Here is a 20,468-nt window from a genome sequence, read left to right as displayed (position 1 = left end):
GGTGTAGGTGGGAAGAGAGAGAGAGAGAGAGAGAGAGAGAGAGAGAGAGAGAGAGACTGATAGTGAGAGGAGGAGGAGAGGGGGAGAGAGAGAGAGCGCAAGAGAGTGAGCGCACGCGAGTGCAAGAGATTTGTGTCACGGTTTTAGACCCACTACCACATAACCTTAGTCAGTACTCAGAAATGCTAGATAAAGAGCTGAAGCTAGCCTGTTTCAAAGAAAGTTAAACACTGTCAACCTGTACCCTTTACAATGCTACAGCCTTTTTTCTGACAAGGGAGATATCCAAAATAAAGTCAAACTGCATTGACTCCAACTGTCAGTTTTTACAGTTGCAAGTGTAGCTTTCAAAATAACAGAGTAAAAACTGGGGTAAGGCATGCTCAGAATTAGTTGGATTAGGCAGCTCAAAAGCCCAAGTACACAACATACTGATAGGAATCTACCAGAAATTCATTCCAGCCCTAACTCTAAGTAGCAATGTTTTCATAGCTTCCCAAAATAAAAGTGGCACCTTCTCCAGGACTTTCATACTCAAGAAAATTGACAGGCCCCACCCCCCACCACTGCCACAACCCTTCCACTGTTGCCAGCTGTTGAATGGACTTGATTTCCACCTGACACAAACAACTTATTTTCAAACTCCTCTGCAGAAGTCATTGCAAACATCTATGTGCAGAGGGAGCCTCAAATTCAACTGCAAAAAGAAGGGGAGTAATAAATAATGCTTTTTGAAGTAATTCTTGAATACCTTTTTGCAGTTGTGAAAACGCTAATATCGGTAAATGAATTGTATATAGCAATCTTTTGTTTCTTCACATATTCCTGAGGCAAATTAAGTTAGCATAGTTTTAAAAGCACGTAATTTAGTGAATCAAACTATTTTCTCATTAATTTAAAAATATGCAAAAACCAATCAATCAATGTAACTTGTAACAGTAACAGCTCTGTAACAGTAAACACTGTGTTCAATCCAGGCTTTTTTGGTTCTACAGCATTACACAATGCTTTGGCTGTGCAATGCACTGTACACTAAAAGAATAATCTAGTGTTAGTTACTGACTGCAGGCAATTTTCTTCACCTTCACAGAAATTATTCATACCAGGAGAAGAAAATATCCTTTATTTGCTGATACTGTGGGTGACTTTAATTGCAACAAATTCCTCTTTACTGAAGAACTGATTATGCTATCAGGTTATCTTTAAAATATGGAATGACCAGCAGACTTTTGGATCAGGAAATCTCTCTCATCAGCTAAAGAAGGTATTTAGTAATTCTGCATAAACACTTCAATTCTAATTACTTACATTGCACTGTAATGAAAACAAACTGATGCAATTGCAACATTGTTGCTTTTTTTAAATAAAAACAAACAGAGAGCAATTTCTTCTACAATTCCATCAAATGATTTGTCATTCTGCTAACTGACCATTCCAGAACAAAATGATGGACAGGCAAAGTTTCAATTTTAGAAGTAAATGGATTCAAATCTGCTTAAATGATATCAATTTGACTGAACAATCTCACCCAGCAACAGAAAATAATGTTCAATTCCATAAAACATACATTTACGGCAAATAACTTGTATGTACTGAAAAGTACTGTATTGCCTCAGAATCCAAATTAATCCTGAAGAAACAAAGTGTGTCATACTTGGATAACTGGAGCTTTTGGAGCTAGTTATCTCTCCCACAAAAATGGGCTCATCATCATCATCATCTTCATCATCTTTCTTCCCTTTTTGCCAAGGTTCCAGTTCTTCTTCTTCACATTCCATGAATAGTTCTGCCATTCTGATGCCTCAGTCCTGCTTTTGGACAGGAAGGAAAAAGATTGTTTCACTTTTTAAAAAATGAAATATCATTTCATCACCTTAAAATCAAAATAAATACTTGTGCATTACCAATTCCTAATTTTAATTATACTAAACAATTCCAATTTAGAAACTGAAATATTACAACATAACAATCTTGAACTTGCTCTCCCGTGCATGTGCATCATAAAATGTCATACCAAACATCTCAGCCATCTGAAACAAACTACTTGGGTCCATTTCATTATAATACAAAGTAGTATCATTTAACCCACCTGTCAATATATAGCTGGAGAACAATTTAAAAGAATGATCAGGGCAATTTTATCAACATTCCCAGCTAGCTATCTACCATGTTATGAAACTCTTTCAACAGTTTTAGTCTTATCAATACTGAACCTCATCAACTGTTAAATGAAAATGCCCGAGGCAGTGATCCTCAGGCTAAACCACCAGCAGTTGTCTCTCTCTTTGATCTGCGGGGACTATGGTGACTTTACTTTTAAATAGTGCTCTAGAAGGTAACAATGCATCACATTCAAACACACAAATGCCAATAAGACTTCGTAAAACAGCATCTGCAAAGGCAAATTTTGGAAGAGTCAGACCAGTTTTTTTTAAAATCAGAATTAAAAGCAATTTTCTTCTCAAATTTGCAAACCAACAATTTAAGACTGGTACTCATGTTAAAGATTCAACCATTATGTAGTTCTGAAACATCTAAATATCAAATAGAAGATATACATGTCAACAAAGCTTTTCATTTTGCATTCATCAAGACAAAACAGAAGATTGCCGAAATTCAAATGATATAATTTATGCTCCAGGTGAAAAGAGGTGCTAATTCATTGAAAAGTTGGCTCTGCTTGACTGAAGCATTGCTAGACATTGCAGAAATAGCTAATTAACAATCAAGCTAAGATAACCAGTCAAGTTTGCTAAATGCAAAATACATTCATATACATGGATCCGTTCTCTGTAAACAAAAGGAATATTTCAAGGTTTGTGCCTATTTTGAATTATACAGAAGCATGTAGAGCATAGGTCCCTGTTTCTTTCCCCATGGCAATGCCTTGGCCAATTGGAATCAACATACCAACCAATTAGAACCAGTTTTCTAAAGTAATAAAAACTGTGACGGTTTGAAATCTTGTGTTTGTACTCATGAGGACAAGACAAAAGCTTGAGAAACAAGACTTCCTTTGCAGCAATTCACAAATATTTAAGTTACATCGCAAGTTTTGAGAAGATTTGTAGTTCAGGTTGAGGTTTTGGATGTCGGTTTGCTCACTGAGCTGAAAGGTTCATTTCCAGACTTTTCGTCACCTTGCTAGGTAACATCTTCAGTGTACCTCATGCCAAGCAATGCTGCAAATTCCTGCTCTCTATTTATATGTTTGGGTTTCTTTGGGTTGGTGATGTCATTTCCTGTGGTGATGTCACTTCTTGTTCCTTTTCTCAGGGGGTGGTAGATGGGGTCTAACTCGATGTGTTTGTCGAAAGAGTTCCGGTTGGAATGCCATGGCTCTAGGAATTCTCGTGCATGTCTTTGTTTGGCTTGTCCTGGGAAAGGATGTGTTGTCCCAGTCTAAGTGGTATCCTTCCTCATCCGTATGTGAGGATACTACTGAGAGAGGGTCATGTATTTTGAGACTAGTTGGCGTTCATGTATCCTAGTGTCTATTTGTCCAATGTAGTGCTTGTTCCAGTCCTTGCACAGTATTTTGTAAAAACCCTAGCCACTCTCCCTTACATCAAAGACTGCTAGACTACTCAGACCCCTTGGCATCATGGTAGCCCACAAACCCACCAACACACTAAAACAGCAGCTAATGAACTTGAAAGACCCTATACAGACAACAAGCAAAACTAACGTCATTTACAAAATACCATGCAAGGACTGTAACAGACACTACACTGGACAAACAGGCAGGAAACTAGCCACCAGGATACATGAACACCGACTGGGACAACACATTCATCAGAAGACAAGCTAAACAAAGAATTGTTCGAACCGGAACTCTATCAACAAACACATCGAGTTAGACTACACCTACCACCCACTGAGAAAAAGAACAGGAAGTGACTTCACCATAGGAAATAACATCACCAACCCAAAGAAACCCAAACGTATAAATAGAAAGCAGGAATTTTCAGTATTGCTTCGCATGAAGTCCACTGAAGATATTACCTAGTAAGGTAACAAAACGTCTGAAAATGAACCTTTCAGCTCAGCGAACAAACCTACATCCAAAACTTAAGTTGCATTTGTACGAGAAGTTGAACTGCTATAAATTCAGATTCTATGGACTACCTAAAGTACACAAACCAGACATCCCACTCAGACCCATTGTATCGCTACCAGGGACACCATCACACAAACTGGCTAAAGAATTACAACAGAAACTGAAACACCTGATCAGCAGATCCAGACACTCTATACAGTCAACGCAGGAATTCTTGGACAACAGAAATATACATATAGACAAGGAAGTAACTATGGTCTCATTCGATGTAACAGCACTGTTCACCTCTATCAACAAAACCCTAGCCAGAGAAACAATAGCCAACCTGCTGGACATACAGAACAGACAACAAGACGGGGAACCTATCAACAAAGACTGCATACTCAAACTACTGGACCTGTGCCTCACAACACACTTCACATTCAACAACCAAATATATGAACAAATCAACTGCACACCCATGGGCTCACCCAACTCTGGACTCATAGCAGAAGCTGCAATGCAGAGATTAGAACAAACAGTCTTACCGCAAATTCAACCCAAACTCTGGGTCAGATATGTAGATGACACCTTTGTAATCATTAAAAACACAGAAATAGAAAACACACACCAGATCATCATCGCCACACTCACAGGAATCAGATTCACTCGAGAGGAAGAAAAGGACAACCAACTCCCATTCCTAGACGTGATGGTACAGAGAACACCGAACGGAGAATTCACCACAAAGGTACACAGGAAAGCCACACACACAGACCAAGTCCTGAACTACGAAAGCAACCACCCCAACACACACAAAAGAAGTTGCATCAAGACACTGTTCAAACAGGGCCACAACACACTGCAGCACACCAGAACTGCAAAAAGAGAAAGAAGAACACCTCTACAATGTATTCGCCAAAAACGGATACCCGCGCAATCTCATCAACAGATTCCTAAGGGAAAGACAACGGAATGAGGACATGCCACAACCCAAAGGGCTGGCCACGTTACCATACATCTAGAAAATTTCTGAACTGACAGCCAGACTACTACGACCACTAGGACTCATGAAAGTACACAAACCAACAGCCACTCTCAGACAACAACTCGCCAGACAAAGGACCCGATACCCAGCATGAGCAAAACTAACGTAGTGTACAAAATCTCATGCAAGGACGGCACAAAACACTACATAGGACAAACAGGAAGACAGCTAACGATCCATATCCATGAACACCAACTAGCCACGAAACGACACGACAAGCTATCCTTAGTAGCCACACACACAGATGACAAGCAATACGAGTTCGACTGGGACAACACTACTATTATAGGACAAGCCAAACAGAGAACAGCCAGGGAATTCCTAGAGGCATGGCACTCATCCACAGATTCAATCAATAAGCACATCGACCTGGACCCAATATACCGGCCACTGCAGCGGACAGCTGGAACTGACAACTAAAAGCGGCAGAGACAAACCACAATAAATGCCAGAGGAAAAATCACAGAAGCGCTTCACAGGAGGCTCCCAAGTACTGAGGATGTCACCTATACAGGGGACGAAACGTCTGCAACACAATTTCCCAACTCGGCAAATAGAACCACAACAACGAGCACCCGAGCTACAAATCTTCTCACAAACTTTGTTATAAAAGGGCCACAAGATTCACCAATCCAACTACTAGATATCATAATTGAACTGACTTATTCTTAAAAATCACACAACACCAGGTTATAGTCCAACAGGTTTAATTGGAAGCACACTAGCTTTCGGGGGGGAGCTACGCTCCTTCATCAGGTGATAGTGGAGGGCTCAATCCTAACACAGAATTTAGACAGACAAAGACCCACATGCACACACATATTTTGTGGGGTGAATTTGTACTTGCAGAGTTACATTGTACTTTGCTCAAAAACTGCATGAATTTATGTAAAACTCCATTATCTCACTTTTTAGGTTAGAATCAATCTAAACATCATGGCATAGACAGAGAACACAGGGGGCCAACACCATCAACATATTGTCTAGCTATCACCATCGTTAACAGCTAACCCAAGAATGCAACTTTTTAAAAAAAAGGTTTTGTGATTTACACATGAAAGAAGTGAAACTATCACTGTATTCTAACAGATGAAAGGCTTAACAATCAATGTATAATTTCAGTTACATCACACCGTAAATTTTTGCTATAAATTCTGTGTTAGGATTGAGCCCTCCACTATCACCTGATGAAGGAGCGTCGCTCTGAAAGCAAGTGTGCTTCCAATTAAACCTGTTGGACTATAACCTGGTGTTGTGTGATTTTTAACTTTGTACACCCCAGTCCAACACCGGCATTTCCAAATCATGACTTATTCTTGACAGCAATCTCCGAAGTGTTTCAACACCAAGACAGCCAGACCAGTCTCCCAATCCCTGAATTCACAACTCGGGAAAATTAAATTGACCTCAGTAGTTCCTAACCAGATCTTCTGAATAAGTAGCACCACTCTTTGTGAATAAACAATACCAGAGACCAGATTTGTTGCATAAACAAAATATTTAACAATTTATTAATAATACAGTAGCAGAGCAAAATTAGATCACAAGGCAATCAAATTAATGTTCAAGAGTTAAACCCAATCCCCTTTAACTCTAGCCTAACACAAAGAGTCAGGCAGTCACAGTTAAGGGATAAACCAAAAGAAGAAGAAATAATTGAGATGTAACTGGCCAGTTCACTTAGGCAGACTCCATGATCCCTGACATCACATATGGGATAATAGCTTGCCAAGCATCTGACAGCACTGCATGCAGATAGCTTCCCGTTGGCTCCAAAGAACATTCATTTAATTCTTATTTCTGAGATTTATTCTCTGAACTTTTAATAACTTGCTAATGACAGGACAACCAAGGAGAACAATCAAACCTCCAACCTGCAGTTTTCTGCAGGCACAATCCTTATGACCCAAACAGTCCAAAAACCAGATAATGGTCCAGCCTCTCTCTGCCAAACTGACTGCCTCCCCAAGAGGTCCCAATTAACATTCAACATCTGCTATATGGAGTCCAAGAGTCAATAGATCACTTTTTAAGAAACAATCTGCAATTAACTTTCAGATCTGACCTCAAACAAATGTCAGTTTGTTTTTATTTGGAAAGAAGTAAATTGCTGTTCTCAGTCCAAAGGTGACCTATAGCTCAGAGTTCACAGCTCCAAATCAAAAATATTTTTTTAAAAATTGAAGAAAAATCAGCAAGAGTCTAACAAAGGAGAGAAAGACTGAACTAGAGGTACAAAGGTTTGCTTTTGTGACAAATCCTCATCCATTTCACATAGTATTGCTTGCCATGTGAAGAATGGGGGACAGGTAACTAATATCCAAATGTTACCTGTTTTGATATTGCAAATGTCCAACAAGTATCAAGTGTAAATTAACACAAATGGAATTTCGTAGTATGGCGTTGAATAATTTCATTAATCCTGACTTTATCCAGAGCAACAGTCTTGACATGGTTGCAAATTCTCTGGTTATCTGATCAGTTGTTTCTTCATTACTTTTAAAAGAGATGAAAATGTTCTTCAAGCGTCAAAATCAGTCCCTCAAAACTGATTATTTATCACACATAGTGGGTAGGATTTCCATACAGAAAAATGGATTTGCTCTTATTATACAACAAGATTGATTTCCAACAAATCTATTTGAAATATCCTGAAAATGGGTGAGATGCTTTATAAATGCAAATTCATTTGTTCTTTGAATCACACCAAGGGTTCAAGACAAAACCATAGTGGAGGAAGAGAGAGCAGCAAAGACTTCAGTGGTTTGCCAAGTGTTTCTCAAGTCGTTACATCTTTAAAAAAGGCCCTCTTGCCAGTCCCTGTGGTGCATTTGGCTGACATTGGAAAGGTTGGTGGTTCTCAACCACCCAAGAACAAAACTTTTGGTATGAGGGTCCTCTTGTGGCACAGTGGTAGTGTCCCTACCCCTGGACCTGAAAGGCCTGTGTTCAAGTCCCACCTGCTCCAGAGGTGTGTAATAACATCTCTGAACAGGTCGATTAGAGAAAATGGTCAACATAAAAAAAAAAGCTATTAGCAAACAATACTGCAGTAGTTCAGGAAGTGCAGCACTAGAAGAAGAGTACCACATACATGGATAGTCATGTAGCTAAATAGCAAACAGTCTTATTTGTAGCCTGCAAGGTCAACCAGTTCAACCAGCCTCTGGTTGACTGGAATAGACTAGCATGTGGTAGAGATATATATGTACAGCCACTTATTATTCCATCTGCATCCACCTTTTCAATGAACTTTTCATCTACTCACACAATGTAGATACTTGTACATTAAATGAAAATATGGTTGTTCCAAAACTGGATTAGATGCTGCATCGGTAGTTCAAACTGTACAGTTAAAGATGCAGTCAAGGCACATGCATAAACAATTACAAAGAAAGGAAAGGTAAATAAAAGTTATAAATAAACCAGGGGACAGATAAGTGAACCTCCAAATCTCAAAGAGATCTTGGAAATAAAGAGCCATCTAGTAATTGAGATATAGAATGTGTAACAATTACATTCAAGAAATAATATTCTAAAATACAGTTAATCTAGTTGAATATTCAGCTGCATCAAAAATTAAAACAGGAGCCAGAATAAATATGAAATTCAGCCCATCTATCTTTTCTTTAGGACTTTTATCAAACCATATTTCAATTGAGACACCAGTAAAAATTAAATGTTATATTTATGTACAAATCTAAAGCATGATATAAAACTCAATGTGTGAAAGGCTACGTTTCTGACATTTCATTATGTACACATATTACCCAATCCACCAGGGCAAAGTTGACAGGGATTCTGGTAACTGAAGCATGGCTAAAAAGCTAAAACTCAATTTGTACCCAAGAGGGCAATGCTCAGTTAATTCCCTAATTCTGTTAGTAACCTCTAATGTCAACTTATTCTATGAAAAGTTCTGCAAATTTAAAGCCACTTTGAAGATGCAAGCATAGGAAGAGCCAAGATTGATAAGGACAGAGAAAAGCAAAATAGTTCTCAAATAAAACAAATTGCAGATGCCAACAATCTCAAACAAAAATCAGGAATTGCTGATGAAACTCAGCAGGTCTGGCAGTATTTGTGAAGAGAAAGTAGAGTTAATGTTTCAAGTCCAAAGCTACTTTAGAAGGAACAGTAGCTACAAAAAGGTACTATTTGCGCTGACAACATGGGGTACGTGGAGGGGAAAGAGTAAGTGGATAGGTGATGACAGAGCCCAAACAGAGAGAAAGAAAATTAAACTTACAAAGCAATGGTTGTTTACAAGCCAGGGAAGAAGAAAGCAGAGAATGAGGTCAATGAGTAGGTAAAAATGGGATGGATGTACTGAAAGCAGATCATGGCACGACAGGGCCTGGGCTGTGGGGGGTGGATAAAGCTCCTGGAAGGAAGTGTTAGGCTCCAAAATTACTGAATGCGATATTGAGTCCTGAAAGCTGGAGGGTCCCTAAAGCAAAAGACAGATGCTGTTTTTCAAGCTTGGGCTAAGCCTCGCTAGAGCAATACAGCAGGCCTGAGACAGAAATATCAGCTAATTGGCATGTTAATATGTTGAAGTGGGAGGGAACTAGAAGCTTAAGGTCATTTTTATTGTCAGAACACAAGTTTACTGCAAAGTGGTCATCCAGTTTGTGATTTGTCTCCCAGCTTAAAGACAATGACATTGTGAGCAATGAATACAATAGACGAGACTGAGTGAAGTGCAGACAAACTGCTACTTTACCTGGAAGGAGTGTCTGGAACTTTCGATAATGAGGAGGGAGGTGGTAAACAAGCAAGTGTTGCACCTTTTGTGACCGTATGGGAAGTATAGGGAGTTCTCGAGAGTGGAGAAGGAATGGACCAAGATGTTCCGGAAGGAATGGTCCTTGCAAAATGCTGGCAAGGCAAGAGAAGGGAATTGAGTCTGGTGGTGGCATCCCACTGGAGGGGGTGGAAACACTTTATGAACCTTTGGATGCAGATGTGAAGGGTTGGAAGTGAGGTTTGTGTGTTGGGGAAGAGAAAGGAGCAAGGACAAAAATGTGGGAAATGGGTCAGACACCACTAAGGGTCCTGTCAACCATGGTGGCAGGGAATCCTCAGTTGAGGAAAAAGATGGACATTTCTGAGGCACCCTGCAGAAGGTGGTATTATTAGAATAGATGTGTGAGAGAGAGAGAAACTCGGAGAATGGCTTGGAGTCCATACAGAAGCAGGGTGTGCAGATGTGTAGTCCAGGGAACTGCAGGAGTCAGTGGGTTTGTAATGGATATCGTTGTCCAGCCTATCCCCAGAAATGGAAACAGAGATGTTGAGAAAGGAAAGGGAGGAGTAAGAGACAGGCCACGTGAAGTTGAGATAGACAGGCAGGAAGCTGGAAGAACACAGCAAGCCAGGCAGCATCAGGAGGTAGAGAAGTCGACATTTTGGGTGTAATCCTTCTTCAGGACAGGTGAAGATGAGAGTAGAGTGGAAGTTGGAAGCGCAATTGATAAATTTTTCCAATTCTGAACGAGAGGGGAAGCAGCACCAATGATGTTATTGAAGTACCAGACAAAAAGCTGTGGAGAGAGACATGAGGATTGGAAGAAGGAATGTTCCACATATCCCACGAAGGTACAGATATAACAGGGGCCCACGTGGATTACACATCGTTGGTCTGAAGAATGTCAGAAGGCCAGAGGGAGGGTTCCAGGTGGAGGGAGAGTGAAGAGGCAGGTGAAGGGATCCGTGAGCCAGGAAAAGGACTTTTGTCCAAAGAAATGGGCATGAAGGAGACAAAAGAAAACTTCAACATTATGTTGCGCCTGAAATTCATTGGGGTGGGGGTGCAGAGGGATAAAACTATGTCCTTTGCTGACTTCAGAACGCTCAGCATCAGACAGAAGGTCAAATGGGATTGTAAATACCAGACCAAATGGTGGGGTGAGGAGAAGGGATACAGACAGAGGGTAGAGACGGGGCGAAAGGTTCCAGAGGGGAGTGGGTACTTCCGTTTTTGCAACTTGCATTCCTTAATGTCTGAAAGAAAGAGAAAAGGTTTCGTATTAGAGCATCGAACAAGCCCTAGAACGAAGTGGAAGCAGGGATGGGTGGTTAGGACAGCTGTGAGATAGCGTGAGATGGTGCTGATGGAGACAGACACCAAGAATGTGTATATAGCAGCACATGGCACTGAGTGTGGATCCAGAATACAGTGAGAACAGCTGCCAGAAGAGTTTTGTACATCACAGGTACATGTGAATCTTGGGTGAATTCAAAATAGGAAAGCTGAAACTTCAGTTGGAATATTTTTGTTATGCTTAAGTGAGAAGAAGATATACAAATAAGGGGAGAGGAAAAGAGAGGGCCACACAGGAACATAGAACAATAGAGTGCAGATCAGGCCCTTCAGCCCTCAATGTTGTGCCAACCTGTGAACAAATCTAAGCCCATCCCACTACACTATCCATCGTCATCCACATGCTTATCCAAGGACTGTTTAAATACCCATAATGTGGCTGAGTTAACTACACTGGCAGGCAGGCATTCCATACCCTTACCACTCTCTGAGTAAAGAACCTGCCTCTGACATCTGTCTTAAATCTATCACCCCTCAATCTGCAGCTACGGCCCCTCGTAGCCGATGTCATCATCCTAGGAAAAAGACTTTCACTGTCCACCCTTCTAATCCTCTGATCATCTTGTATGTCTCTATGGTCCTCTCTTAGCCTCCTTCTCTCCCATGAGAACAAACCCAAGTCCCTCAGCCTTTCCTCATAAGACCTTACCTCTAGACCAGGCAACATCCTGGTAAATCTCCTCTGCATCTTTTCCAATCCTTCCACATCCTTCCTCTAAATGAGGCGACCAGAACTGTACACAATACTCTACGTGAGGCCGCACTAGCATTTTGTACAGTTGCAGCTTGGCATCACAGCTCTGGAACTCAATCCCTCCACCAATAAAACTGAACATACCGTATGCCTTCTTAACAGCACTATCAACCTGGGTGGCAACTTTCAGGGATCTATGTACATGGACACCAACATTCCTCTGCACATCCACACTACCAAGAATTAGATTAGATTAGATTACTTACAGTGTGGAAACAGGCCCTTCGGCCCAACAAGTCCACACCGACCCGCCGAAGCGAAACCCACCCATACCCCGACATTTACCCCTTACCTAACACTACGGGCAATTTAGCATGGCCAATTCACCTGACCTGCACATCTTTGGACTGTGGGAGGAAACCGGAGCACCCGGAGGAAACCCACGCAGACACGGGGAGAATGTGCAAACTCCACACAGTCAGTCGCCTGAGTCGGGAATTGAACCCGGGTCTCATGGCGCTGGAATCTTCCTATTGACCCAGTATTCTGCCTTCCCGTTATTCTTCCCAAAGTGAATCACCTCATATTTATCTGCACTGAACTCCATTTGCCACCTCTCAACACAATTCTGCAGTTTATCCAAGTCCCCTGCAACCTACAACATTCTTCCATAGTCCACCACTCCACTGACTTTAGTGTCATCGGCACTAACAGCAGTGGTCCCAAAACAGATCCTTGTGGCACACCACTAGTAACCAGACTCGAGGCTGAATATTTTCCATCAACCACTACTCGCTGACTTCTTATAGAAAGCCAGTTTCTAATCCAAACCATTAAATCACCCTCAATCCTATGTCTCCGCATTTTCTCCAAAAGCTACTATATGGAACCTTATCAAAGGTTTTACTGAAGTTCATGTACATCACATCAACTGCCCTTGCCTCATCCACATGTTGGTCACCTTTTCAAAAAGCTCAATGAGGTTTGTGAGACACTACCTGCCCTTGACAAAACCATGTTGACTATCTCCAATCAAACTGTTCCTTGCTCGATGACTATAAATGCTATCTCTTATAATCCTTTCCAAAACTTTTCCTACAACAGACGTAAGGCTCATTGGTCTATAATTACCTGGGTCATCTCTATTTCCCTTCTTGAACAAGGGCACAACATTTGCAACCCTCCAGTCCTCTGGTACTAAACCTGTAAACAATGACAACTCAAAGATCAAGGCCAAAGGCTCCGCCATCTCCTCCCTAGCTTCCCAGAGAATCCTTGGATAAATCCCATCCGGCCCAGGGGACTTATTTACTTTCACACCTTCCAGAATTAATAACACCTCCTCTTCACTAACTTCAATCCTTTCTACTCTAATAGCCTGTATCTCAGTCTTCTCTACAATAGTCTCCTTTTCTTGAGTGAAAACAGATGAGACATATTCGTTTAGCTCCTCTCCGATCTCCACAGGTCCACACACAACTTCCCACTTCTGTCTTTGACTGGCCCTATTCAGACCCTAGGTCATCCTTTTATTCCTCATCACATACCTATAGAAAGCTTTAGAATTCTCCTTTACTCTACCTGCTAAAGACTGCTCATGTCCCCTCCTTGCTCTTGTTAACTCTGTCTTTTTAATCCTTCCTAGCTAATCTGTAACTCTCCATCGCCTCATCTGAACCATCTCATCTCAATGTCACAGAAGCCTCCCTCTTCTGCTTAACAAGAGATACAATTTCTTTAGTAAACCACGGTTCCCTTACCTTATCACTTCCTCCCTGCCTGACAGTGACATAGCTATAAAAGACACGCAATATCTCTTCCTTAAACCAGCTCTACACTTCTCCTGCATTTTGCTACCCCATTCTATGCCTCCTAAGTCTTGCATAATCGCATTATTATTGCCCTTCCCCCATCTGTAACTCTTGCCATCTGGCACGTACCTATCCCTTTCCATTGCTAAAATAAAGGTAACCAAATTATGGTCACGGTCTCCAAAGTGCTCACCTACCACTAAATCATCACCCGGCCTAGTTCATTACCAAGTACCAGATCCAATGTGGACTCCCCCCTTGTTGGCCCTTCGAAATACTGTGTCAGGAAAGCCTCCTGCACACATTGGACAAAATCTTATCCATCTGACATACTAGAGCTATAGCATTTCCAGTTAACGTTGGGGATGTTAAAGTCCCCCACAATGACCACCCTGTTCCTTTCACTCCTACCCAGAATCGTTTTGCCGATTCTCTCCTCCACATCCCTGGAATTTTGCGAAGGCCTGTAAAAAACTCCCAGCAGTGTGACCTCTCCTCTCCTGTTTCTAACCTCAACCACCTCAGCAGACAAATCCTCGTCAGAAGTACTTTCAGCCACCATTATACTGTCCTTGACTAACAAAGCCACATACAGTCAGAGTCATAGAGATGTACAGCATGGAAACAGACCCTTCGGTCCAACCTGTCCACACCGACCAGATATCCCAACCCAATGACATCCCATCTGCCAGCACCCGGCCCGTATCCCTCCAAACCCTTCCTATTCATATACCCATCCAAATGCCTCTTAAATGTTGCAATTGTACCAGCCTCCACCACTTCCTCTGGCAGCTCGTTCCATACACATACCACCCTCTGCGTAAAAACGTTAGGTCTCTTTTATATCTCTCCCCTCTCACCGTAAACCTATGACCTCTAGTTCTGGATTCCCCGACCACAGGGAAAAGACTTTGTCTAGTTATCGTATCCATGCCCCTCATAATTTTGTAAACCTCTGGAAGGTCACCCCTCAGCCTCCGACACTCCAGGAAAAAACAGCCCCAGCCTGTTCAGCCTCTCCCTGTAGCTCAGATCCTCCAACCCTGGCAACATCCTTGTAAATCTTTTCTGAACCCTTTCAAGTTTCACAACATCATTCCGATAGGAAGGAGATCAGAACTGCACGCAATATTCCAACAGTGGCCTAACCAATGTCCTATACAGACCTCCCAACACCTGTACTCAATACTCTGACCAATAAACGAAAGCATACCAAACGCTTTCTTCACTATCCTATCTACCTGCGACTCCACTTTCAAGGAGCTATAAAGGTGCACTACAAGGTCTCTTTGTTCAGCAACACTCCCTAGGACCTTACCATTAAGTGTATAAGTCCTCCTAAGATTTGCTTTCCCAAAATGCAGCACCTCGCATTTATCTGAATTAAACTCTATCTGCCACTTCTCAGCCCATTGGCCCATCTTGTCCAGATCCTGTTGTAATCTGAGGTAACCCTCTTTGCTGTCTACTACACCTCCAATTTTGGTGTCATCTGCAAACTTACTAACTGTAGCTCTTATGCTCCCCCCTTTTACCACCTTCCTTGATCTTAATGAAAGATATAAGGAAGCTGCAACATCCATTCCTGACCTTGCTCTATCCATGTCACCAAAATGGCCACAACATCGAAGTCCCAGGTACCTATCCATGTTGCAAGCTCATCAAGTTGATTCCGGATACTCCTGGCGTTGAAGTCGACACACTCCAAACCAGCTTACTGTCTGCCAGCACATTCCTGTGACCATGAAATCCTGTCCATGTCCTCCCTACTCACATCCTCCTGTGCACTGGAATTACACCATAGGTTCCCATCCCTCTGCCGAGCTAGTTTAAACCAACCCAAATAGCAATAGCAAATTTCCATCCAGGATATTCATACCCCTCTGGTTCAAGTGAAGACCGTCTTGTTTGTCGAGGTTCCATCTTCCCCAGAATGGGCCCCAATTATCCATATACCTGAAACCCTCCTTCCTGCACCATCCCTGCAGCCACGTGTTCAGCTGATATCTCTCCCTGTTTCTCACCTTGCTATCACATGGCACCGGTAACAAACCAAAGATAACTCTGTTTGTTCTAGCTCTCAGCTTCCATCCTCGCTCCCTGAAATCCTGCCTTACATCCCTATTCATCACTCAGAAAGAAGAAATTCCTTTGCATCTCAGTTTTAAAGAAGTGTTCCCTTATTCTGTAACAATGATCTCATGTGAAACTCCCCTACTTCTGGAAACATCATTTTGACACTATTTTTTCAAGCCTCCTCTCAAAATCTTGCATGTTTCAATAAGATGGCTCTGCATGCTTCTAAACTCTAACAAATAAAGATCTAACAAATGCAGCCATTCTTGGTAAATCAGCCCCTTAATCCCAGTGGCTGAGTTTCCTCCTTTGTCACCAGGGCCTGGGTAACATCTGCTTCCTTGCCACAGACAGTTGCAAAGTATTCATTCAATTCATCAGTCACACCCCTTAAACAAATTTCCTTTATTGTTCCTCATCAGTTTTTATCTTTATTTTACCCCCTTTTAATATTGCTGTGCTTTAAGAAGGTTGCTTGGCAGGATTTGACCATACATGAGGAAATCACAATTGTTTACAAATCCATTTCCTTAACATCTTTTCTGCACAGTCATGGAATTTCAACTATACTTATTTGCAAACTGTTTTCAGTCACAAGGAGAGAATTTCAAATATGTTTTTTTAAAGCACTGATTAAATATAGCGAAATCTCTTCCACTTCATTCTTGCACTGTTACCCAAATTTCTACTTTCCATCTGGTCCCTAAATAGTGCAGCACTGTCTAATGTTCCAGTGAGGTCCATTAAAGTTATATTTCTGAAACAGTGATTGGTTCTGTTCCGGTTTCTAAAGAGGTGGGTCCAGGAATTCATCTTAAACAGTTCAAGAGGAAACATTTATCTAAACAACAGATGAACTGCCAATAAATCAGTGAATTGACTAGTACTGATGTATAAAGTTAGTGTATTCCATGAGAATCCTCCAATTCATATACTAGTATATCTCCCTGTCATCTACCATGATCCTAGATTTATTTTTACCAAGTATAAGAAAGTTTCAACAAAACTTACTTTCCAATACAAAGCTATGAATGCATTCAAACGGTTTATAATCTGGGTCCAGCTAGACGGAAGGCAGACCTAAACATACATCACTGCTGTAATCTTAATTTTCTGCAATACCAGAACACATGGACAAAACAGAAACCCTATTTTCAGACACAGAAAATTAAGCAAAGGTGACCTTTTCAAAAGGATTAAGCTAAGTTTCCCCCTCCAGTAATTATTGCTACTTAAAATGCAAATCATATAAATACAGGTATTATCATACATTGCGCCAAATTTCAGCCCAAGTGTTTCCAAAGTTAATAATTTTTACCTATGAGTATGGAATTTGAAATTTGAAACACTTTTAAAATTACCCCTCTTGCACTTGTGTTTCAGCATCAGACATTTCAAAATACTCTTCATACTAAGTGTTAATTAAATCAAGTAATGCTTTTAAATTTAAGTTCATCTTCCAAAAATTAATTTCAAATTTCAAATAAATAATCATTTAAAAATCACATAGCTGAAAAAACACTTCATCAAAGCTTTTCGCTTGCATTCACAGAACAATTGCAAGATTACTAAAAACTGCTGCATGAGCAGAGAGTGCTGATTGGTTGGCAGGTTGACTCGATTGACAGAAACATTGTCATGGAAAATGCAGAAATTCATGATGATTGAATGCCAAGTTCTTGGGTTCCTTTAATTTCTTTCAACAGGCAGTAGGGGAGCATTTTGAGGCCAGTGACCATAATTCTATTAGTCTTAAAATAGTGATGGAAAAGGATAGACCAGATCTAAAAGTTGAAGTTCTAAATTGGAGGAAGGCTAATTTTGACTGTATTAGCCAAGAACTTTCAAAAGCTGACCGGAGGCAGATATTCACAGGTAAAGGGATAGTTTGAAAATGGGAAGCCTACAAAAATGAGATAACAAGAATCCAGAGACAGTATATAGAGGAACCTCGATATTCTAACAACACAGGCGGGGAGTATTTTGTCCGGATAACAGTTTTGCCAAGCATCGGGAACTTGCGATCTTGTTCGGATAATCCGAAATTCGGATAATCAATGTTCAGATAATCAAGGTCCCTCTGTATTCCTGTTAGGGTGAAAGGAAAGGCTGGTAGGTGGAGGAAATGCTGGAAGACGAGAGAAATTGAAGCTCTCGTTAAGAACAAGGAGGAAGCATGTGTCAGGTATAAAGAGCATAAATCGAGTCAATCCTTAGAAGAGTATAAAGGCAGTAGGGGTATACTTATAGAAAATCAGGAGGGCAAGAAGGGGACACGAGATAAGTTTTGGCAAATAGGGTTAAGGAGAATCCAAAGGGATTTTATAAATACATGAATGACAAAACGTTAACTAAGGAGAGAATAGGGCGCCTCAAAGATCAGCAAGGCAGCCTATTTGTGGAGCTGCAGGAGATGGGAGAGGATACTAAATATTTTGTATCAGTGTTTACTGTTGAGAAGGACATGGAACATACACAATGTGGGGAAATAAATGGTGACATCTTGAAAAATGTCCATATTATAGAGGTGATGCTCGATGTCTTGAAACGCATAGAAGTAGGTAAATTCCCAAAACCTGATCAGGTGTACCCTAGAACTCTGTGGGAAGCTAGAGAAGTGATTGCAGGGCCCCTTGCTGAGATATTTGTATCACTGATAGTCACAGGCGAGGGGGTGCCAGAAGACTGAGGTTGGTTAAAGTGGAGCCACTATTTAAGAAATGTGGTAAGGAAAAGCCAGGGAGCTATAGACTGGTGAGCCTGACATCAGTGTCGGGCAAGTTGTTGGAGGGAATCCTGAGGGACAGGATTTACATGCATTTTGAAAGGCAAGGACTGATTAGGGACAGTCAACGTGACTTTGTGCATGGGTAATCATGTCTCACAAACTTGATTGAGTTTTTTGAAGAAGTAACTAAGAGGATTGATGAGTGCAGAGCGGTGGACGTGATCTACATGGAGCTTCAGTAAAGCATTCGACAAGGTTCGTCATGGGAGACTGGTTAACAAGGTTAGATCTCATGGAATACGGGAGAACTAGCCATTTGGTTACAGAACTGGCTCGATGATAGAAGACAGCAGGTGGTGGAGGAGGGTTGCTTTTCAGACTGGAGGCCTGTGACCAGTGTGTACCACAGGGTTCGGTGCTGGGTCCACCACTTTGTCATTTACACAAACTTAGCTCTCAATGCTGGCAAAACCAAGGAACTCATTATTGACTTTCAGTGGGATGTTATTCATGGCTCCCTTCACATTAACAGCAAAGAGGTGGAACGAGCGGAGAGTGTCAAGCTCCTGGGAGTGGTCATCCACCACAAGCTTTCTTGGACTCTTCATGTGGATGCACTAGTTACAAAGGCCCAACAATGTCTCTTCTTCCTCAGGCAGCTGAGGAAATCTGACATGACAGTGAATACCCTTTCCAACATTTATAGGTGCGCCATCAAGAACATTCTGGATGTATTACTACCTGGCAACTGTACCATTCAAGATTGGAGACGGTTACAGAGAGTGGTGAACTTGTCCCAGACAATCACAAAGGCCAACCTCCTATCTAAAGAATCCATCTACCAGGCCCGCTGTCTAGGGAATGCCACCAGCATTCTCAAAGATCCATCCCACCCTGGCAATGCTTTTTTACCACCTCTACCATCAGGGAAAAGGTACAGAGGCCTAAACACAGGCACCAGCTGAAACAAACCCTATTGTTGTTAGAATACTGAACGGACTCACAAACTCTTAACATTTGCCTGTACCTGTGTTTTGTTTTTTCCCGCTGTTTACCTATTATTTACTTATCTATGCTATTTAACTATGTGATCTGCCTGTATTGCTCGCAAGACAAAGCTTTTCACTGTGCCTCAGTACACATGACAATAAATTCAATTCAATTAAATTCAAATTATTTGGATGTGACCATCAGAGGTATCATTACTAAGTTTGCAGATGACACCAAAATTGGAGGTGTGGTGGACAGCGAAGAAGGTTACCTCAGAGTACAACGGGATCTTGGACAGATGGGTCAACGGGCCAAAGATTGGTAAATGGGAGTTTAATTTAGATAAATGCGGGGTGCTGTATTTTGGAAACGCAAATCACAACAGGACACGTACACTTAATGGTAAGGCCCTGGGGAATGTTGCGAAACAAAGAGACCTGGAGTGCAGGTTCATAGCTCCTTAAAAGTAGTTACAGATAGATAGGATAATGAAGGCGTTTGGTATGCTTTCCTGTATTGGTCAGAGCATTGAGTATAGGAATTGGGAGGTCATGGTTAGGCCACTTTTGGAATATTGCGTGCAATTCTGGTCTCCTTCCTATCAGAAGGACGTTGCAGAACTTGAAAAGGTTCAGAAAAGATTTACAAGGATCTCGCCAGGGTTGGAGGATTTGAGCTATAGGGAGATGCTGAATAGGCTGGAGCTGTTTTCCCCGAAGCGTCAGAGGCTGAGGGGTGACCTTATAGAGGTTTACAAAATAATGAGGGGCATGGATAGGATAAATCGGCAAGGTCTTTTCCCTGGGGTGGGTGAGTTCAGAACTAGAGGGCATAGGTTTAGGGTTAAGAGGGGAAAGATATAAAAGGGACCTAAAGCGCAACCTTTTCACCCAGAGGGTGGTACGTATATGGAATGAGCTGCCAGAGGAAATGGCGGAGGTTGGTCCAAATACAACATTTAAAAGGCACCTGGATG

The 20,468-nt window shown here is 41.5% G+C and overlaps 1 protein-coding gene across 5 annotated transcripts in view; it reads right to left on the bottom strand.

Moving 5' to 3' along the window:
• The window catches only part of znf280d (zinc finger protein 280D), a 128,279-nt gene that overhangs the window by 92,158 nt on the left and 15,653 nt on the right, over positions 1–20,468 (bottom strand). For 4 of the 5 annotated variants that reach the window (XM_043677474.1, XM_043677472.1, XM_043677475.1 and 1 more), the window contains one exon: positions 1,655–1,808. In XM_043677474.1, coding sequence (XP_043533409.1) covers positions 1,655–1,793 — 139 coding nt within the window. In that variant the 5' untranslated portion in view covers positions 1,794–1,808. Of the gene's footprint in view, positions 1–1,654; positions 1,812–20,468 lie in introns of all 5 variants that reach the window. The other variant, XM_043677473.1, reaches the window with a different exon arrangement.

The sequence above is a fragment of the Chiloscyllium plagiosum genome, chromosome 36 (assembly GCF_004010195.1).
Source record: "Chiloscyllium plagiosum isolate BGI_BamShark_2017 chromosome 36, ASM401019v2, whole genome shotgun sequence".
Classification (NCBI taxonomy): Eukaryota; Metazoa; Chordata; class Chondrichthyes; order Orectolobiformes; family Hemiscylliidae; genus Chiloscyllium; species Chiloscyllium plagiosum.
The sequence above is the reverse complement of the archived record's forward strand: the minus strand, read 5'-3'. Positions and strand labels throughout refer to the sequence as shown.